Genomic DNA, 21,676 nt, shown 5'->3' on the forward strand with positions numbered 1-21,676 from the left:
AATTTTGTAAATAAACTGTGCCGAATACATATCCCCAATTGCTCGACCATACAACCGTGCTACATTTTACCCAAATGAAATAAAGAGATAAGACGTTCTTCATCATATACCTTTTATTTCCACACACAACATTAACTCTGACTGCCAAAGAAAAAAAAACGTTAATTCTAACTAATTCCTATATAAATGTTTGTCAAACCGATAACATCAATAAACCAAAACATAACCTATGACATAATGTCAAATACATATCTAATTATGCAACTACCAACAAGAAAATAACTAAATAAGCCAACAAGAAAATAGGCTTTTACTCGTCTTAGTTATGTCGGTTATTGTTTGGAGTTTGTTTAGCTAGTCTTTCACTCTTTCTTTTTTTATTAATGTATTTCCGTTCCTCTTCTTAAAAAATATATATATACAAAATCAAACCCAAGTACTTAACCATTACCCCAACTCTTCTAAATCAAAATACTCTCCATTTTCCATCAAACGTTAAGATTTGTCCGAAGACAAAATAAAAGTTGGAAATATTTAACACACTTGAATCTTCACCTCGGTTTTTGAACAATCCAATTTCACATGAATTTGTTACTTTTCATTTAACATTAATCATACTCTGCATCTGCTTTTTTTCGGGTATAAAGCAAGCCACAAGGACAAAATCTGATACTGATAGAATTAAACTCAAATCCTGAACACCATGTCTCATAATTTAACCTGTTAAAGCTACCTGACATCCGCACTCCTAATCGCTAATACCTAATCAATAGTCTAGGAGACAAAACAATGATACACAACTTCTTGTTTACGACAAACATATCCATCTTAAACAATAAAACAAATCATAGATATATGAGACAAAAACACAATGCCTAAAGAATGACATATTGTCGTCCCATCCATGATCCACCTAAAATTATATTTAGGCCTTGTTTATTTGAATTTAATTTCAGCTTATTTCCTCTATTCAATTCAGTTTCATTTAGTTGAGTTCAAGTGTTCAACTATCTATTTACTAATTAACTCTTATTCCAGTTTAATTTAGCTATTTTTAACCAAAAAGAAAATGACTTAATTCGTTTTATACTCGAAACGGAGATATCCATTAAGCTAACTTATGGGATATTGATAACTTGATAAGGATTTAATTCACCTCGTGACCCACAAATGTCCAATATTTGTGGTTGAGTTAGTTCACTTGTTTTTTCTCCTTTATTTTCCCTCATGCCAATTATTATATGATCAAATTCATCAAAAACTCATTTTTTTCTCACAAATCTCAATTCCTTCCTTCATTCCTCATTGTATTCTCCGTCCTTTTTTTTTCCACCCTTTTTATTCCCTCAAACACTTCATTCCTCTCCCATTTTTCCTCCATTTTTCCACAACATTGTGAATTGTATAATTTCAAATTAAAATATTAACTATGGTTACTTCATTGGGTGCTCCAAAAATCATTCAATCTCTCAATATTAGATCTTGTTCTAATGAAAGATCACATTTTGATCATGTTAGATCAATACCCACTTCTTCTTTTCTTGGATCTGTTCAAAAACTTTGTGTTTCTAAATTACCCAATTCGAATTTGAATCAATTTCGATCTGTTTCTTCCTCTGTTAATGCTGTTTCTGAGGTTGTTAGGGAGAAGAAGTCCAAATCTTCTGCTGGTTCTGCTTCTAATCTGGTAATTTGCTGTTCATTTGGTTAATTTTAATTAAATAACACTTAATTTGTTGTTTAAATGTTGTTTTACTTGCAAATTGTTTGTTTTTTTATTAAGAAAAAGAATGGATTTTGATGCTTATTCATAGCATGCTTATTAAAACTGTAAAATTGCGTGATACCCTTCATTGAATACTCCCTCCTTCCCAATAATTTGTTTACCTTTTTATTGTTTGTGAGCGGTATTTAATCAGAGTTAAACAAATGATTGAGACGGAGGGAGTACATTTGAGTCGCGTACCCATCGTTGGTGGAACCATTGTACAGCCCCCTGAACCTCATTTAGTGATAACACTAGTAGCTATATATTGTGTTGCTAACACAAGGGTAAGGCTGCGTACATTTGGCCGCCTTACTCCGCAATTTGGGGAGCCATTGAGGCACTGTGTTGTACACAATAGAACCGTGTTATGTAAGACTAACAAGAAGTGATGAATTCCTTCTACTTTTAATTATAGTGGGTGAAGTTCGAATCTTTTCGATAATATCGCTATGATTTTCATGCAACTGCGATTGGATGAGCTTGATTGTTACTAAAATGGAGTAGAGGTGTTCAAATGCGGGCTTGGGCCGGGCTCACGTTTAATTTTTGGCCCACTGACAAGCGGGTTAGCGGGTTCGGGACGGGTTAATGGGTTGGGCCTTTGTATTTTTCTTAAAATGCCTTGTCCGTACCCGCTTTTTTAGCGGGCGGGATGGGTCGGGTTCAATGGACGGGACGACCCATGAACAACTCTAAAATGGAGGTAGTTTGTACATAACTTTGCGTATCATTCTGGGTAGAATGACTATTTTTTGCTAGTTAAGCTGGGATAGAACAAGATTTCTGAAGGTTTTTAGTGATTTTTGTGTAGCCAATTACAAAGTGAATGACTTATAATTCATGTGGATGGCTTTTGATAGAGTTTCGAGGATTGGTTATTATTTACCCAATGATGTGGGATGATGTGATAATGGTGGGGGGTTGGGTTGGGTTGGGGTTCCTACCGCTGTGGTCGTGTTGACGCCCTTATGGCCTCTTTTACCTCTTTTACTAGTTGTTACACGGTAACTATTTGCTTGTACTAGATCCCCTTGCCTCGCCACAGGCATAAGCTTTTGAGTCACATGGATACGTTCTTCCATTATTAGTTCTAGTGAGTCAAGTTTGAACTTTTTTTGCTTATACCCTTATGCAGTAGCGGAGCTACGGGGGCTAGCCCCGTCACCCCTGACAACAATATTAAAATATGACTTTCTTATAATTTTCGTATTTTTCTCTCGTTATTCTACAACATCACTAGTTTTCCATAACCAAAGTTGGTTGGTGTGAGCGCTAAGAGCTCTCATCTCTTAAACAAGTGGTCAGGGGTTGGGGTTCGATTCCTGACTCTTGCGAATGAAAAAATCAAACTTGGGAGGGGTCTACCCATTAAGTTGCCTTTAGTACCCCGAACGAGACCTTTGATTCCTGGTTGGCCTTATGACAAGTAAGCAATTGGCTAGCTTGGTTCATATTAAATGAAAACAGTCTGAAACTATTGTCGTTAGAGACCTTAGAGTTATTGGTTTTTGTAGTTAATTGGGAAAAGAAAAGAGTTTTGATATTTTAATGATTTCTGTGTGTAGCTGATCACAAAGGAGGAAGGGCTTGTGCTGTATGAAGACATGATATTAGGTAGAGTGTTTGAGGATATGTGTGCTCAGATGTACTATAGGGGAAAAATGTTTGGGTTTGTCCATTTATACAATGGACAAGAAGCCGTTTCAACTGGGTTTATCAAACTATTGACGCAGAAAGATTCTGTAGTTAGTACTTACCGTGATCACGTTCATGCACTTAGCAAGGGTGTCCCGCCACGTCAGGTAATGTCCGAGTTATTCGGGAAAGCAACTGGTTGTTGCCGTGGTCAAGGAGGGTCTATGCATATGTTCTCCAAGGAGCATAACCTTCTTGGAGGTTTTGCCTTCATTGGGGAAGGAATTCCCGTGGCAACGGGCGCTGCATTTACTAGCAAGTATAAAAGAGAATTAGGGGAAAACTGTGATGATGTCACCGTCGCCTTCTTCGGGGACGGGACCTGTAACAATGGGCAGTTCTACGAGTGTTTGAATATGGCAGCGTTGTGGAAATTGCCCATTATCTTCGTAGTGGAGAACAATTTGTGGGCAATTGGTATGTCCCATTTGAGGGCAACTTCAGATCCAGAGATTTGGAAAAAGGGGCCCGCTTTTGGAATGCCAGGGTTCCACGTAGATGGTATGGATGTTCTAAAGGTCAGGGAAGTGGCTAAGGAAGCAGTCGGCCGGGCTAGGAGGGGTGAAGGCCCAACTCTGGTGGAATGTGAAACATATAGGTTTAGAGGGCACTCTTTGGCTGACCCTGATGAGCTTCGTGACCCTGGTAAGACTCTAGATTCCTCAATTCAATTCTTTTGGTCTGTCACAGCGGAATTGTTAAATTACATGTGATCTTTTTACATGGGTAGTCATATATATAGGACACTCCTGCATAATGTATTTGACATTACGTTATGCATAATGTCGAGTAATTGAATGGATGTTAATGACTTAATGACAGCATCAAAGCTGTCGCGGTTGCTCTCTTCATACCAAAAAGGCAAAAAATATTAATTGTGAATCACTTGTGTTTTTTACAGCTGAGAAAGCTCACTATAGTACTAGAGATCCAATAGTAGCCTTGAAGAAGTACATACTGGAGAACAGTTTAGCCACAGAAGCTGACCTAAAGGCCATAGAGAAGAAGATAGATGAACTAGTCGAAGAGGCGGTTGAATTTGCAGATGAAAGCCCAACTCCTCAACGATCCCAGCTTTTGGAGAATGTGTTTGCTGATCCCAAAGGCTTTGGTATCGGACCTGATGGTAAATACAGGTGCGAGGATCCCAAGTTCACTGAAGGCACTGCCCAAGTCTAACCGTTCTTTTGGATCTTTTTCTACTCCGTATGACTTCCCCTTAGGTTTTACCTTTTGTATTACTGCTGAATATTGTCCCTGCCATTCGCAATCCTTTATGTAATGTTTATTTATTTATACAGGAGGAATGTCTCTGTTAGGTTTTTGGTATTCACATCAGTTCTTTTATCTCCTGCAATGTATGAGTTATGCCATTTCTTTTTTGCTGGATATTAATGCATGTATTCAATGCAAATATCTCTAATCTTAGACCGGACGAAACAGCCCCAACCCAAGGCCGAATCAAACCTGAACCGGCCTAATAGAATATGACCTGGATCTTGATTTGAACTGATCCAACACGTACATGGCCTGAACTTTGTTGAACCCGATAATAAAATGCTCAAAATAATCCTACCTGACTTTATCAGGCTTGAATGACTTATGTGCCATGTCTACGTACTCTACACCGTCTGCTGTCCATGCTGCTCAGTAAGATCTTTCATTTAAGTGGTTAGCTGAGAATACACAGCTGAAATAGTACAGGATCTTGGTGACTCAGGCCATCGAACCATGGCCAAATACTGCTAGTTGTTAATGCAAGAGGAAATGTAATTGAATATTTGAATCAACCTTTGCATCTTATATTGGATTCCACTGGCTAACAAAATAATAGGGAGAAAACAGTAACTAGATTACTAATACAATATGCACGAAATGACATTAATTTCTCAGGTTTCAAATGAGCACTCTTCGCAGTTCCTACACAAATATGCGTCCATTTCACAAACAGGGATACATATCGTTGCAGCATGATCTGTTTCACATGCCTATAGATCCAAAATGTTTCGACTTTCTGGTGATCACAAAAATTAAGACGGCCACAATTGGTGAAACATTTGTCCTCCGACTTGAGGACTGCTGTCATACAATCTAAAGCTGAAATCCGCCATAAGTTGATGTTCCACTAGGCAAAAACCATGACTGATTGTTTAGAGTTTGTAGGGGAGTCACCCAGCTTTACACTTTCACTAGAGTGCTCGAATTTAGAGGGTATCATGCAATGTCAATACAGAGGGATAGTCTTTCTGTCCTACACAAGTACACAGTCCTACCGGTTCAAATGGTGACAGTAAATTCTCGCCCAAATATTCACAAGACACGGAAAATTATAGATCTAACAATACCAACAGAGTAGTGTCTATCATATATTCGTATGAGACAATTTCGCATGCGAGACCAATCCAAAGTTCCAGAGTTGTGCACTCTCTTTTAACTTTTTTGTGTACTCAGGCTCCCATAATCAAACTTTCCTCGACTTGGCCTGTATCTTCTTGACAAGATATTCCTCCAAAGCGACACCAGCATCGACTATCCTAGTATAGGGTGTAATCTCAACTTTCAAAACCTCATCCAACAAACGATCCACTCTATCCACTTCCTCCACCTCGAAAATCTTAGGTACCACTTCCTCCCATGTACCGCCATATGGCGTTTCCCCGTGTTTTAACAACTCTCCAAGCACCCCACAAGCTTCCTCTATCCTACCCACATCACACAAACCTTTAATCAAACGATGAGCAATCGAAAAATGAGGAGAAAAACCTTTAGACATCATCTCCACCATATACTTCCTTGCCTCATCATACATCCCTTGATCAACCAATCCACCAACTAAAGTCCTATACGACTCCAAATTCGGCAAACAACCATTCAAATACATATCATCCAAAACCTTAATCGCATCAAAAGCACGCCCCTCTCTACACAATCCCACCACAACCGTATTATAATGTATGATATTCGGGTTACACCCTTTAACTTTCATTCGACAGAGCAACTTATACGCTTCCTTAAGCTGCTTCTTCCTGCACAAACTATTCAATAAGGTCGTGTAGCTCAGTGTATCAGGCACAAAGCCTTTATTCAACATATCATCAAGTAAATCAACCGCTTTCGAAACCTGACTCTTCCTACACAATGCCTGCATCAAAATCCTATAAGATTCAACATCAGGCATAACATCTCGTTTAAACATTTCATTGAACAGCTTATATGCAATACTAATTTGATCATTATAACAAAATGCTTTCATCAAAAGATTATAACTTTTCACATTAGGGTCCACACCATACTTATGGGCAACCCTAAAAACATCGTAAGCCGGCCGAAGAAAACTCCGATTAGCTACAAGTATAGTAAGAAGATGATTAAGGTGTTTTGACGTCGGTTTGCAATTATACCCAACAATGTTATAGAACATATTAAGCGCTTTTTCGGGCAATTGGGCATCACCGTAAATGCAAATTATACGCGAAAAAAGACCCGGAGTTGTCGGATACCCATGTCGTTTTAGCTGCATTAACACATCCTCCATGAATGAAAAATGGCGGGAATTTCCGAGTTTTAAAATTAGGGCATGGAAGGTGGAGTAATGGTGACGGAAATTGGGTTGGCGGGAAGCTAAATCGAAGATTTCTTTGGCTAAAAGAGGATCGGATTGGGAAGAGATTAATTTGTGGATTCGAGATGGGGATGAAATTAGGGTTTTTGGGAAAATATCTGGGTTGTTGTTGATTTGGGGATTTAGGGTTTTGGGTTGTTCTTGTTGTTGTGATTGTGATTGTGCTTGTGATTGTGATTGTTGTTGGTCGATTTGTGAGTGGAAATTAAGGGTGAAATTATGGGAGAAATGTTGAATTGTTCTTGTTTTTGTGTGTAGAAGAGAGCTGAAGGAGAAGAAGAGAGATCGTTTCATTTTGGAAAAGTATTTGAAAATGTTGTTTGATGATCATTAGTAACTTATGTCAGTATGTTAATGGGTGGATACAAGTAGATCCGACAAAGGCAGCCCGATTTAATTGATCCGATCTAAAAAAATTGACCCGAGTTTTGAAATAGACCCGAACCCGAACCTGAATTGATCTGACCCAACCCGAACATGACCTGAACTTTCTTAACCCAATAATTAACCCGACCTAGAAATGACCCGAGCCGATACCGGCTAGCCCGAAAATGACCCGACCAAACATAACTCTAATTGAACCGAAAAGGTTTGAAATAGCTTTTTCTCTATTATCCATTGACCAGGGAATGACCCGAATTGAAATAACCCGACCCGCTTGACCCAAAAATGACATGACTAGCATATCAAAATAGACCCGAAACCTGAAATAACCTGGCCCGACCCAACCCCGACCTGATTGACCCGTTTGTCAGGCCTAGAACAAGTGGATATCGTATCCGTTATAGTCCGGATTCCAGTCGGGTAGAGCTACTAGTACTAGGGCAGTAAAGCTCTCTCTCATAAGTTTTAACACTGATGCATTTCCTGAGGGGTTGAACACGAGACCTCTCATGGGTAAAAGAGCTCTGAATGTACATGTCGCTACTCACTACTAATGACGTGTCTCTAGTATAAAACACACCACTATTAGTGACATGTTTAAGTAAACTAGAGGGAAGTGGACGTTGGATTACATATGCAATAAAACTGAACAGACACGTCACTATTAATGGCGTGTCTTTAGAGGAAAAAAGTGTTGTGTTTGTTTATCCTACAGATACATAGATAGTGACTTATATTCCTCAAAGTGTTGATCAGACACGCTACTAGTAGTGACATATTCCTATATACGTCACTATCAGTGACGTGTTTGTTTATCCTGTAGATCAATAGCTGTTAACTTTATGGTCACGAGTGGCGAATACACACGCTACTGTTAGTGGCATGTCTCTGGAACACATCATTGGTAGTTGTGTGTTCAGGATGACAAAGTTTTGTTTTCTTCTATCTAGCTACAACAAACACGTCATTACCAATCCTGAGTGTTTAGTCCGGTCTCGGCTTCTTAAGAACTATAATTCCCCGCCAACGTAAATACCAATTTGGCAAAAACTTTCAAAATTCGAACCAAAAAACCAAATATCTTATTTTTAAGTACTACTGTACTTTTTTTATTAAAAAAAAGAAAAAAGAAAAAAAAAACAGATTCTCGGATTCTTACACAACCACTTGACTTAACAAAGTTATAAACACTTCGAAACTATTCTTCTTATCGGATAATTGTAGGTGCAAATGTGGCCAAGTTTGCACAAGTTTCAATTTTCAACACTTATGAAAACGAAAACAAACTTATACCTATTCCGAAAAAAAGGGCCGCAACTCTTGAATTATTGGGCAATAAAATGTGGTGGTACCACACTAAGGACCAATTATAAAGTAAAGTAGCATAAAGGCCCAAAACGACAGCAAACGACGGCAGCATCCCCATAAGCCACAATTTATGTCCAATTGCAAACGACAGCTTGTGGGTCGGGTCAACAATAGGTCCATCAAGGTACGGGTCAAGTCGGTTTATTTGGGTTATTTCCGGGTCAGGTAAGTCACTTTTTAGTCTCAAATCATCCTTATCAGATCATATAATTCAGGTCGAGACAGATTTACCAAGTCTAATTACACTCCTAAAACGTTATTCAAATCAATTATTTCCCTAAAAACTATTAAAATTACGAAATTTTTCGTTTAATAGTAGAATATTCCAACTTAAAGTCTACAAATAGTATTTTGTTTTCCAATTTATTTTTGTAAAGAGAGATACAAAGACGAATATGAATATATGTTGCCAACGAAATCTACTTCGACTGGTCTTCTATAAAACCGTCATACTCCGTATATCATAAAGTCTCGTACTCTCGTTTTAAATTCAGGACCCTCCTCAATAATTACCCTCGAGAAAACTGTCTTTCCGCAAATACCCTTTTTGCCAAAAGAATCCGACTGGCCAAACAAATTCATGCAGTGATTCAGTATTTCAGTCCTATAAATTGCATTGCATACAGTCTGGCACCAAAACAATTTATTGACCAAAAATCATTAAATTTGTTACATCTTTCTATTTTATTTTACTTTTTTCAACAACCCATCTTTCAAAAACACAATAAAACCTTGATTTCATTCAACAAGTTTCAATCTTTTTCACCAATTATTAAACCCTTTTCCGCATTCTTCCTGTAAGTCATCTTTTTCATTATTTTTCCGTCTCGTATTTTAATTAAAGATAAACATATGACAGAGACGGCACGAGTATCAAATTTAATCTGCCCCGTGCATGTTTAAGTTTTGCTGTGTAAAGCCACCTTTTTGAGTCATTAATTAATGATGTTTTAATATGTGTCATTGATTGATTTGACAATTTCTGTATTCCTATCCTTGTTGAATGATTATTATGTTGTTAATTATTATTTGGGTTCGAAGTGATGTCCATGTCTTTTGATGTCCTTTTCATCTTAATCTTTTTGTAACTTTTTTGTCATTCTGTTATTAGATACTCCTATTCATATTCATTGCCCTTTAAATACATAAATTCTCCGTTTAAGACGGACATATTCGTTTTAAAACTTAAAACGGGTCTATTCATCATTTGCTTTAAATATATGCTCCTGTGTACAAGTCTAATCATATCTTACTGAAACATCAACTGCTATTGCTGGTAAATTTGTGTTTTTTTATTTGTTTTGATATCTGCTTTGTTTTTATAATTATGATGAATTGCTGCCTATTGCTGATAGACAGTCCCTTTGTGTTGTTAGTACATGGGTAAGGTTGCGTACATTCGACCCATCATTACCTAGCAATTTGCGGGAGTCTAGGGCAATGTTGTTGTTGTTGTTGTTGTTGTTGTTGAGGCATTAGGGTAACCTTATTATTGATGATGAATTGAATTGCTGCTCAGTGTTTTTTTGGCAAATTGATCAAAAGGGTGTGTTAATTTGATTGTTTTGGGAAGTAGGCAGTCTGCGCTAACTAGCAGTCCTTCGATACAATTCTCAACTTAATTTAATCTTGGGTCATTCAGAAACAACCTCTTTGTGTTGCTAACACAACGATAAGGATGTGTATATCCGACCCTCTTTACCTCGCAGTTTGCGGGAGCCATTAAAAAACAGCATCTAAATAATTGAAATAAGGTGGGAAACAAAAGCAAGTTGATTTATTTGATTTTTTGTCATATTGCATCAATGGCTTTCTGTTATTGGGTACTTTTTGGCTGTTCATTTTGTATGGTCTTTTGAGATTCCACTTTCGGTTGCTTGCTAATTGCTATCTCGCAATTATGGCTTGCTGTTACTATATGTTGGCATAATGGCATTATACATTGATGGATCTTGCTTTTGTGATCCTTTAATATTCGTTATGATTCATGTGATTACCTAACATGAGTAGGTTTTAATGTTCAATACTACAACAGCAAAATACTGTGTGTGGATGTATGGTACTGTGATCAACAGTTTTAACTCTGTATTACTCACTTAATGTTAGGATTAGTGGCTTGATTGTTGCATACAACCGTCTCACACAAACCTCGATGATTATATGTAGCTCTGCGTTGAAAAATGTCAGATAGAAGTTTGATTAGGTCTTTCATTCGTGTTTTATGAGCCTTGGAATGGGTATAAGTGCACTTTGCTTGTGTGGTGGTGTGTTAACAAAAATTACACTAAGTGCATGTGGCTTGTTTATTGTTGCATCATTCTATGATTTTCTCAAGGAAATATATTTATTGCCATGTTTACTTTCTTTAGAGTGGAGGTTTCCCCTTTTTATGACGGTTTGTTGATGCTGAGATGTACCTAATACTTCAAAGATAAAGGATGTAAGACATTGGGCTGTGTGATGTTCAGGACGCGCATAATGTTAAATTTTCAGATTTTCTGGTTTGATTTCTCTGTTGTTTTGAATAGATACATACTAGCTAACGCGATTTTTATTGCGTTAGGAGTGGCTTATGCTTACAGTGTTTTACTGCATTTGCATCTTAATAGTGGTTCTGACTTCTGTATGACAATCCATATTAGCTGACGGCCTGACGCCAAATCATTTCTCAACCCATAGCTCTTTCTTTGTCTTTGTTTTATCACTTATGTTTGATTATGAATGCTCTTTTTAATTATATGGATGTAAACAAAGAGGATAGTCTTTTTTCTCTTTTTAACCCGGAACATCTTATTAAAAATTGTTTCTTAGTCATAGATATAAAAAAGAACTTAATGTTAGTTGCTGGTTTCCATTATCCTGGTATAGTCTCATCGGCTTTGGAATCTTTCTTTTCTGTCTGACTTGGAAGCGTACATGCTTCTACTAACAGGAAGCATACAGTCTTCTAGTGTCCTATTATTATAAATAGCTCATAGGAAGGTGTCTCAGAGAAGCCTTGTAGAGCTGCGCAAGTTTGTAATCGACTCCTCCACTAGTAGGAGAAATGTTAGTGGTAGGTCTAGGACTCCGCCCTTGTACCAATAGCAACGGGTTTCGACTGCACTAGTTATATTCCAGTGAGCTGTTTAAGTAAAAGAATTGACCTGTTGGTGTTATTTATGGGAGTTTTTTTGGCGTTCTGCCACACAATTAAACTTTCTCTTATGTGTCGGAATCATCTTTTGGTGTTTGCAACATATATGTTTGTTACAAATAATGAATTTCTCGTTCTGTTTAAAAAGAAGCTCCAGTATCTAAATTGTTTGCGGGTAGTGACTGTTTACATTCCCATTGCAAATAAATATGAATGTTTTGAGTTATCTGGAACACGTAGTTTATATGACAGTAATTTCTTTTATGCAGTAGATCCTGAATCCTGAACTTTTGCTGAGATGGAAGTACACAATTCTCATGACACACACATTGTTGAGATACAAAGAGACGCTGCTAATGGAAAGAAAGAGGTTGCAGGAGGAAGAAAGTTCTGCGGTGAAGTTCACTGTGAATTCAAAAGTGCCGGAGCAAGCTCAGAAGACAATGCCGAGCGATCAGCTTCTATGAGGAAGCTTCTTATAGCCGTTGCACTATGTGTTGTATTCATGTCAGTAGAAGTTGTTGGTGGAATTAAGGCCAACAGTCTTGCAATTTTGACTGATGCCGCCCATTTGCTGTCAGATGTTGCTGCTTTTGCTATCTCTTTATTTTCTTTATGGGCCGCAGGCTGGGAAGCTACTCCGCAACAATCTTATGGATTTCTCCGTGTTGAGATATTGGGTGCCCTCGTATCCATCCAACTTATATGGGTTCTTGCCGGAATTTTGGTTTATGAAGCCATACAAAGGCTTATAAATGAGACTGGTGATGTTGATGGCTTTCTTATGTTTTTAGTTTCTGCCTTCGGTTTGGTGGTCAACATAATTATGGCCCTTGTCTTGGGTCATGATCATGGTCACGGTCATGGTCATGGTCATAGCCATGGGCATGAACATGAACATGGTCACGGACACGGACACGGACACGGACATGGACACAAGCATGGGAATGACCATGGACATGTCCACAAACATGATCACTCAGAGCCACTTATAAAAGACTCTCATGATAGCGATGAACACAAAGTAAATGGCGGTCAGGGAAAGAAAAGGAGGAATATAAACGTCCAGGGTGCGTATTTACATGTTCTTGGCGACTCAATTCAAAGTATTGGTGTGATGATCGGAGGCGGTCTTATCTGGTACAAACCAGAATGGAAGATAGTTGATTTAATATGCACCCTTGTATTTTCAATCCTTGTTCTCGGAACAACTATCAAAATGTTGAGAGATATACTAGAAGTCCTAATGGAGAGCACACCTAGAGAGATAGATGCATCCAAGCTTGAAGAAGGATTATTAACAATGGAAGAAGTTGTCGCAATCCACGAGCTTCATATATGGGCCATCACAGTGGGAAAGGTTCTATTGGCCTGCCATGTCAAAGTCCATCCCGAAGCAGATGCTGATATTGTCCTCGACAAGGTGATAGATTACATAAGACGGGAGTATAACATCAGTCATGTTACAATACAAATTGAGCGTTAATCTACTCTTTGATGTCTCGGGGTTAACTAGCTAAATTATTAATCCAAGTAGTTTTATTTTTTGTTTCCTAATTAGTTTGCCTGTTGATTAGACTTAACAATCTCTCTCCCTGGGAGGATGTTTGCTGTGCAAGTATGAATGATAAAATCTTCTGTTTGCCCATATTTTTAAACGTAATTTTTTTGTTCCGTATCTTCTCCATTTTCTGTTTTCTTCCCTTTAATGCTGAAAACGTTGCAGTTAAGTAGTTTTAAAGTGCAGTAGGCTGGGAAGGAAGAATCAAGTAAATGCTCATTTTGCAGACATCATTCCATTGATGTTGAGGGCTATACATCATCTATTCACTAATTCCGCAGTTCGTTGCAAGAACTTTGTCAGGTACCTTCTTTTCAGTTAGCGGTCACAGCTAATTAGATGTCTGCTTTTTTGTTTGAACCTCGTCCTGGCATATATTTGCTGGCATTGAATATCATCTCTAGTGATCTGTGTTCTGCTTCACGGCTGAGTTTCTTGCCGTGTTTTTGTCATGAAGGGTTGGCGGATAGTGTCAGGGATATGCATGATATCTAATACTCGCATTAGGTTAATATACTATATCAGCCTAAGATACACATTATGACTTTGTTTGGATAGAGAGATTTGGATAGAAAGGAAACGGAAAGAAAAGTAGTCGGACTAGTTCCAAAACTCAATTGTTTGGTTAGTGAATTGGGTTAGAAAGTATCGAGGGAAGCGAAATATAGTTATTCATTTTCCTTCCTACAAACCAAATTAGCGGGTTTGGATAGTGAATAGATTTGATTTTTGAAAGGTATACAACCCCTTCCTTCTCTCGTAGACGGGGTACACCGTACACTAGGTAAAATATAGTCGTAGGTGTATAAATTGTGGATGATTGCTTGTTTTAGTTATTATGTGATTATTCGATGGGGTTGACAATGTATATTTTGTGTAGATTAATAATCTTCCCTGTTGGTTCCTCGGACAGGAAATGCATAGAGACGGAGAAAAGAGGATACGAAGCCGAAAGTCACACCCCTCTTGGATAGAAGATAAGATTTATGGTATGCTTTCGGCTTTCCAACAATATGCAGAAATTCACTGTTCTTGTCAATAAGGAAATAGTGTTCCCTTGCCTATTTATCGCAGGTGGGCTGCGGACGTGGGGCCCTGAACCGTCTCGGGTCTAGAAATGGCTTGGTGAGGTCGTACATTCACTTATGACTTGTTTTTACCAGAAAGCTAGGTTTTACTACCGGTGTCGTCACTGTCAGGTGTTCCTGTTCCTGTAACCGACCCCTTTAGTTCTATGGAAATGTCTCGTTCGGTTTGGGCACATGTGTTAACGTATGTGAATGGATTACGAGTTGGACAATATAATGTCCGTCAAAAATGAGAATTTGTGTACAAACCACTAAACCAGGTTACGTATAGTTAAATTATGATGAAGCAAAGTACAAAGTGATTTGATAGAACCTAGTATCGGGATCTACAAGAAAGTGTACAGTATTATTTATATGCCTTTGTTTATCAGCTAAAGACCATACAATGCATTATGCGTAGTCCCATCACGTAAGCCCTCAGGTGTATCAGGTCCGTCCTTCCAGACATGTTCATTACAGAACAAGCCCACAGCTTCTTGTCTTTGACTACACCTCCCCAATTTCGACCCGACCCATTTCGCTTAATTGACCCGTTTTGTATTGAACAGAACATAACTTATAGAATAAATTCGTCTTATGGTGTGAAACAGTCATTTTATTAGTTGAACACTCATTTATTGATATCAATAATGTGTTTTTATAAATGAAATGAGTGTCTAACACGGTAAGACGATTTTCTACAACATTTATTGTTTTTTTTGGTGTGTACCATCCGGCTTATTCTGAATTTAGTTGGGTAAAGTTCTCCCTTTTGAGTTTTAACATGGTTGCATCCTCCTCAAGGCTCGAACCCGAAACCTTTACTTGCCCTGAATTTTTTCCTCTTTGGAGTTTTAACATGGCTGCAGAACAAGCCCACAACTTGTTGTCTTTGACCACACCTCCCCAATTTCGACCCGACCGATTTCCACTTAAATTGACCCCTTTTGTATTGAACCGAACATAACTTATAGAATCCGACCGTCTTATGGCTGTAAAACGGTCATTTTATTGGTTGAACACTCATTTGTTACTATCAATCAATAATGTGTTTTTATATATGAAATGATTGTCTAACACGGCAAGACGATTTTATACATCATTTATTGTGTTTTTTTTTGGTTACCCAAGGGAACACCAGAATACCTTGCAAACCCGGGACCAGGTAAGTCATCAAGGTTGCCCTTGATGGCAGGTGGATACCGTAGCACTCCCGTGTAGGGAGTCGAACCCGGGATCTCTCAATTCGTTGCCATTTTGCAACACTTTGAGGCACTCCCGCGCTCCACTACACTCAAGCCACTACATTCGTTGCCATTTTTTGTGTGTGTACACCATTCTTGTTTTGTCTGAATTTAGCTGGTAAAACCCTCCCTTGTGAGTTTTAACATGCTGGGTTCTAACCCGAAACCTCTACTCAAGCAAAAATAATCTCTACGAGTTGATGTAAGAGCATCTTGATGGTTTGGGCAGGACTTGCTTTTGCGATTTCATAAAATCAAGTAGTCAAGAAATTTCAACCATTGGAGTGGCCATGTAGACTAGCTTTGCCCAAAAAATTTTAAGCTAGTAGCTCCATGAGCTACTTGCTTAAATGGACCCACAAATGTAATTTAACCAATAGGAAAATAGTTATCCTATTAATAAAGTTTTAATTTTTTTTTGGAAATTTGGAAATTGAATAAATAAATAGAGAAGTATATTAAGTGGGTTTAATTAAGCTAGTAATAAGTTGGTTAAATCATTGGAGTAAATTAAATTTTTAAAATGGTTTGTATTTAAGAAAATGATATGTGAAAAGGTAAAGTTTAGTGGCAGTAACTAACAATTGTAGATCTTTCTAAGTCTTCGTGAATATACATTTATCATTTTATTCTGACTAGAATAATTTGAATTATGCCGAAAAACTAGACATAAAACATCCCAATCTAATGTGACTTGGCCGGATTTTTTTCCTCACTGGAGTTTTTTTCCTTCCTTTTTTCTGGTTGTAACCTTTTCGAAAGCACTTGAATTACAAACGTTTAAATTAATACTATATGTTTTTTCAATTGTATGTCGCTTTCGCTTTTCAAATTAAGATGCTGAATTTCAATGTCAATTTACTCAATAGTAACATTTCCAAAATTCGCATGGAAATGCGGGTCTGAGAAATTTGTCATTTACATGAGTACATGACAAAAAAATCAAGTACTTTTTTTTTGCAATAAAAAAAATAAAATAAAAAAAATCAAGTACTTAAACAAGTAGAAACAGTAAATTTGAGGAGCAAATACTTCGTACAAGTGAAGAAGGTCTAGCGCACATGCTACTTCCTGACATAGGTTAAAAGTTGAATAATTTCTTCAGATGATGGGAAAAAGTTACCGTACTAAATTACTACTCCGTAACAAATATGGGCAACGTTAAGATGTGGTAAATATCAACAGTGCAAGATCTATTCTGTTATAGAAGTGTACCGGGACTAAAGAGATACTATGACATACTCCAATATAAACATGACCAAATTTACGAGTCATTTGAATCGGGAACAAATTGTGTTAGTGGCGGAGTTAGGGGAGGACTAGCAGAGTAACAGGGATGCTCGACGCTCGTTTCTGCTGAAGAATAGAAACTTCAAGGTTTTTAGTAGAAATCTTCGAACTTTTTAATTTTCAAAGTTTACTTTCTACAATGATCTATTTATCCCCGTTGAAAATTTTCATCCCGTAAGTTCAAATCCTGGCTCTCCCCTAAATAGGGTCATTTCAAACTGGGTTATTTAAGTTTTGATATGGTACGACTGTACGAGTATGTTATTATTATTGAGCAATTTATAAGGAAGCAATAAAATTTGGGTTATATCAGATCAATTCGAGTTGGAGTAGCACCCCGGGCCGAAGCTCGGTTTACTTATCATTGAGCCATTCTAGATAGGGTAGAGAGTATATAGAGAAGTGTAAAGAGTCCCTACAAGTGTCTGTCCTCAATGCTGGACAATCCTGGCTCACCAATAATGCTTAGGGGACCTTTGCATGTCTCTTTAATTTTCTTCATCATCTTTTGTTAGATCATCCATAATATACATTTGTGTTTGATTCATTTGAAAAAACCGATACTCCGTATAAACGAAATCGTTACGTTAATTATCCGACTATACAGAGTTATCTGTTAGCTTAGTTGTTAAGGACGAGCTTAATGAAATAGTGAAAACGATAGGTTGCAAGTTTAAATCTCATTCAGTGTAATATCGTACATGCCGAGAGCCCTTCTTTTACGAACAAAAAACATTAGACAACTTATTATAGATACAATCAGGGGTGGAGTTAGGATTTGAATTCAGCTGGGGTGAACAGATAATGATATAAAGAAAATTCGAAAAACGATGGAAAATTTAATCTAAAGACTTTGGAATTTTCATCTGTCAGCGGGAGCTAGCACCGCTCTGTTATCTCCTAGGCGAGGGATGTAATATCTTTGATAGCAGTAACAAAGTTAATATTTTATTTTTAGGTCATGTTCTTTTTTACTTAATTTCAGCTCATTTCAATTCAGCTAAGCTTTGTTCAGTTCAGTTTTGTTCACCTTCAGTCAGTTCCGTTCAGCTTTTCTCTTCACAGAATTAACTCTTACTTCAGCTGAATTCAGTTCACCTCAGCTCAATTCAGTTCAGTTCAACTCAACTCAACTCCATTCAATTTAATTTAGCTAAAAAACAGGGCCTTACTATACTATACTATATTGAGTGAGTTTGCATTTTACTATACTAAAACATTGTAGGAATGTTGGTTTTCTTGGAAAAAAAGCAGCAAGTCTTGCTATAGACGGATATATCCGTTTATAGCAAAAGACGGGTCAAATACCCTTAAAGTGGTGATATTTTTGGGCCCCATCACGCAAGTTGTTGTTTGTCTTATGTGTAATGTGGTATGTTACTTGGTCCGTCTTTAGTTATAGACGGATAGTTGCCGTCTATAGTGAGATTTTGTGGAAAAAAAGAAAGAAATTTTCTAAAGGCATTATATATAGAGAGTGAGAGAGTATAGTGAGAAAGGACTTATTTATTGCTTCACTGTACTTTAGCTTCACCAAACTCATTGCTTAGGTTTTAATGGAGAAGCTCCAAGGTCCCATTACTCCATATGTATGTTCTCTTACCATAAAGTCTATTTTCATCAGTAATTATTCTGTGAGACGGTCTTACACCGTCAATTTGTGTATGTTCATTTATTTGCATTTCTTATTGAAGATGTAGCTTTCTTGCATTTACTCCACCTTCCCCTTCTTCCTTAATTCCTTCATTTATTGCTTCATATCTTTCTAGAATTTGGAAAATATTCCTACTTATAATTATTCCTCTTTTTATTCCTTGTGTGTTCCATGACAACCATATTGATCTCATGTTCTCTATTTCAAGATGTTTTTCATACTTTCCACATTTTTCACCCTGTGCCCGACTCTCAACACTCTGATATGGATATGACACTTGAACACTTTAATTTAAGCCAATATAAATAGCCGAGTCTGGCACTTTGACACGTACCTGTTTAATTTTGATTATATTTCTCATTTCTTGGTTAAAACAGTTGATTGAAGAAGATTTGGATGTGGGTTGGTTGGAAGAATTTGTAAGCAACTTTGGAAACAATTATAAGTTTGAAGATTCATACAATAATGAAGGTTCATTACCAAATTTAGAAGATGAAATGCCATTTTTGCAAATGTTACAAGAAGTTGAAAATGGAGGATCATCAACATCATTTCAACAAATGCAATTACAAGAGCCTAATTATTTCCAACTTCTCTTGAAATTACAACACCAAAAAATGTCACTCATGGAAAACCATCATAATATCAACTATGATGTCGAAAACCCGGCTAAATTAGAGAGTTCTAATTTGAACATTGACCTACACTACCCTGTAAAACCCGAAACCGGCCTAGAAGAAGAACATGTACATGTTCAGAACTCCCCTAAAGGAGAAACACCCTTGGCAAATGCTGGTTCAAAAGAAAGGAGAAAAAGGAAGAGACCAAGTAAGAGTAATAAGAACAAAGAGGAAGTTGAGAATCAAAGGATGAGCCACATTGCCGTGGAGCGAAACCGCCGTAAACAAATGAATGATCATCTTAATGCCCTCCGTTCATTAATGCCTCCTTCTTATGTTCAAAGGGTTAGTCCATTTTTCTTTAAATTTGTTAAAGAGTTAGTCTTGTCTATTAGCGCGTAAAAATGGTTACTAAATGATCTGTTGTCTGCGATAAATTTGTGTGAAACCGTCTTTGCCAAGTCTAGTATGTTTTTTAGAAACCCTATGCATTTCTTGGTTTTCAATGTATCAGATTTTACAGTACTTGTGTTTTTTCCTTGATAATCTTGTAGAAAAGGTTTCTTCTTTTTGGCATTTTCTATTTGTAATTATTCTCATTGGTAATCACTTTAGATTTTGTCTAATCTATTAAAAGTTTAAAAAGTGGAAAGAGCTAGTTGATTGAATTCAAGATGGAGTATTACTTTTATATGTGATGAGTCAATTGGTTAATTTCCGACAACAGGAAAGATAACATTTCCCCGGTGTCTCAATTGTTTTTGAAATATAGAGAGACTGTTTCTAAATAATCCATAATTGAATATTTTTATTCTATCGAAGTTAGGAATTACGACTTCATAAGGTAAATTATGTACAATGCAGGGTGATCAAGCATCAATAATAGGAGGGGCAATAGATTTTGTGAAGGAAATGGAACAAATGCTACAAACTCTACAAGCTGAAAAGACAATGAGGCAATTAGAAGAGAATAATGGCAATGCCTCGGCCGCTTCCTCCTCTACCTCGTCCTCGCTCGTGACATCTCCAACATCGACATTTCAGTTTAGTAACTTTGACGAAGGGTATAATGGTAATTCCACACAAGTTAGAAGAAATAACAGTAATGAGGAGTTTACTGCAGAAAATAGGTCAGCTTTGGCAGATATTAAAGTGGTTGTGATTCAAAATCATGTCAATTTGAAGATTCAATGTCAAAGGAGACATGGTCAACTTCTTAAAGTCGTTTCGGGTTTCGAAGAACTTGGGCTCACTATTCTCCATCTCAACATCACTTCCTTGCATACCCTTGTCCATTACTCCTTTAGTTTAAAGGTACATTGTCTAATCCCTTACATCTTTCGTTCTCGATTAACTGAAGACGTAGTGAATTTATCGAGATTTTAGCATGAAGTTTTGAGGTTGTCGGGTTTTAAACCAGAGTCATGAGTATGAACGCTCATTGACTTACCAATTGAACTGACTGACATCAGCAATCATGCACATGGTTTAGTGGACCTAAAAGGCTGTAACTTTTGTAACTTTAGTTAAAAGAAGACGTAGTGAATTTATCAAAATTTTAGCTAGCTTGAAGATTTCGAGGTTGTCAAGTTTTAAACCCCGAGTCATGAGTATGAACGCTCATTGACTTACCAATTGAACAAACTGACATCAGCAATCATGCACATGGCTTGGTGGACCTAAAAGGTTGTAACTTTTGTAACGTTAGTTAAAAGAAGACGTAGTGAATTTATCAAGATTTTAGCATGAAGATATCAAGGTTGTCAGGGGTTAAAACCTCCGAGTCATGATTCATGAGTATGAACGCTCATTGACTTACAAGCTTAACTAACTGACATCGGCAAACATGCACATGGCTTGGTGGACCTAAAAGGATGTAACTTTCGTAACGTTGTGGCAGTACCGTGGCAGGGTAATTCCAAGTGGTCACATATCATAATAATGTACAATTAATTGCCACACAATTATTTTGATTTGTACAAAAAATTATTGATATATTTTGTTTATATTCAGCATAATTACAATTATTGTTTTGTAAATGCAGATTGAAGATTACTGTAAACTCGGATCAGCTGATGAGGTAGTAAAGGCTGTGCATCACATATTCAGTTTAATCAACCTCGGTTAAACCCGGTTAAGGAAGTTCTTAGTCTAGTTTCTAATTATGTAGCTTTAGTGTAATTTCTGCATATAATTCCGAGAAAAGAGAAAATATTTTATGAAATTTGATTGAATTTAAGGAACAATACACTCCATGCTATTGTTGA

At 37.2% G+C, this 21,676-nt stretch overlaps 4 protein-coding genes across 8 annotated transcripts; 3 read left to right on the forward strand and 1 right to left on the reverse strand.

The window, feature by feature from the left end:
- Positions 1-1,120: 1,120 nt before the first annotated feature.
- Positions 1,121-4,814, forward strand: LOC141586216 (pyruvate dehydrogenase E1 component subunit alpha-3, chloroplastic). Its single transcript, XM_074407381.1, has 3 exons — positions 1,121-1,687; positions 3,334-4,108; positions 4,365-4,814. The coding sequence occupies exons 1-3, from the start codon at positions 1,430-1,432 to the stop codon at positions 4,640-4,642; spliced, it is 1,311 nt and encodes a 436-aa protein (XP_074263482.1). The 5' UTR covers positions 1,121-1,429; the 3' UTR covers positions 4,643-4,814.
- A 517-nt stretch (positions 4,815-5,331) lies between these two features.
- On the reverse strand, positions 5,332-7,411 carry LOC141586213 (uncharacterized). The gene has a single exon (XM_074407374.1). It carries the CDS (start codon positions 7,377-7,379, stop codon positions 5,925-5,927), a length of 1,455 nt encoding a protein of 484 aa, XP_074263475.1. The 5' UTR covers positions 7,380-7,411; the 3' UTR covers positions 5,332-5,924.
- Positions 7,412-9,345: 1,934 nt separating this feature from the next.
- LOC141586214 (metal tolerance protein A1) lies at positions 9,346-13,647 on the forward strand. Of its 5 annotated transcripts, none has more exons than XM_074407375.1 (2): positions 9,346-9,634; positions 12,243-13,647. In XM_074407375.1, exon 2 carries the CDS (start codon positions 12,272-12,274, stop codon positions 13,457-13,459), a length of 1,188 nt encoding a protein of 395 aa, XP_074263476.1. In that variant the 5' UTR covers positions 9,346-9,634; positions 12,243-12,271; the 3' UTR covers positions 13,460-13,647. The 5 variants fall into 5 exon arrangements, with proteins under 5 accessions (XP_074263476.1, XP_074263477.1, XP_074263478.1 ...); XM_074407376.1 differs by having other exon boundaries at positions 12,246-13,647; XM_074407377.1 differs by lacking the exon at positions 9,346-9,634 and adding an exon at positions 9,894-10,113.
- Positions 13,648-18,592: 4,945 nt separating this feature from the next.
- LOC141586215 (transcription factor bHLH57-like) lies at positions 18,593-21,676 on the forward strand. Its single transcript, XM_074407380.1, has 4 exons — positions 18,593-18,724; positions 19,167-19,754; positions 20,274-20,723; positions 21,454-21,676. The coding sequence occupies exons 1-4, from the start codon at positions 18,692-18,694 to the stop codon at positions 21,535-21,537; spliced, it is 1,155 nt and encodes a 384-aa protein (XP_074263481.1). The 5' UTR covers positions 18,593-18,691; the 3' UTR covers positions 21,538-21,676.

Source organism: Silene latifolia, chromosome 6 (genome assembly GCF_048544455.1).
Source record: "Silene latifolia isolate original U9 population chromosome 6, ASM4854445v1, whole genome shotgun sequence".
Lineage (NCBI taxonomy): Eukaryota > Viridiplantae > Streptophyta > Magnoliopsida > Caryophyllales > Caryophyllaceae > Silene > Silene latifolia.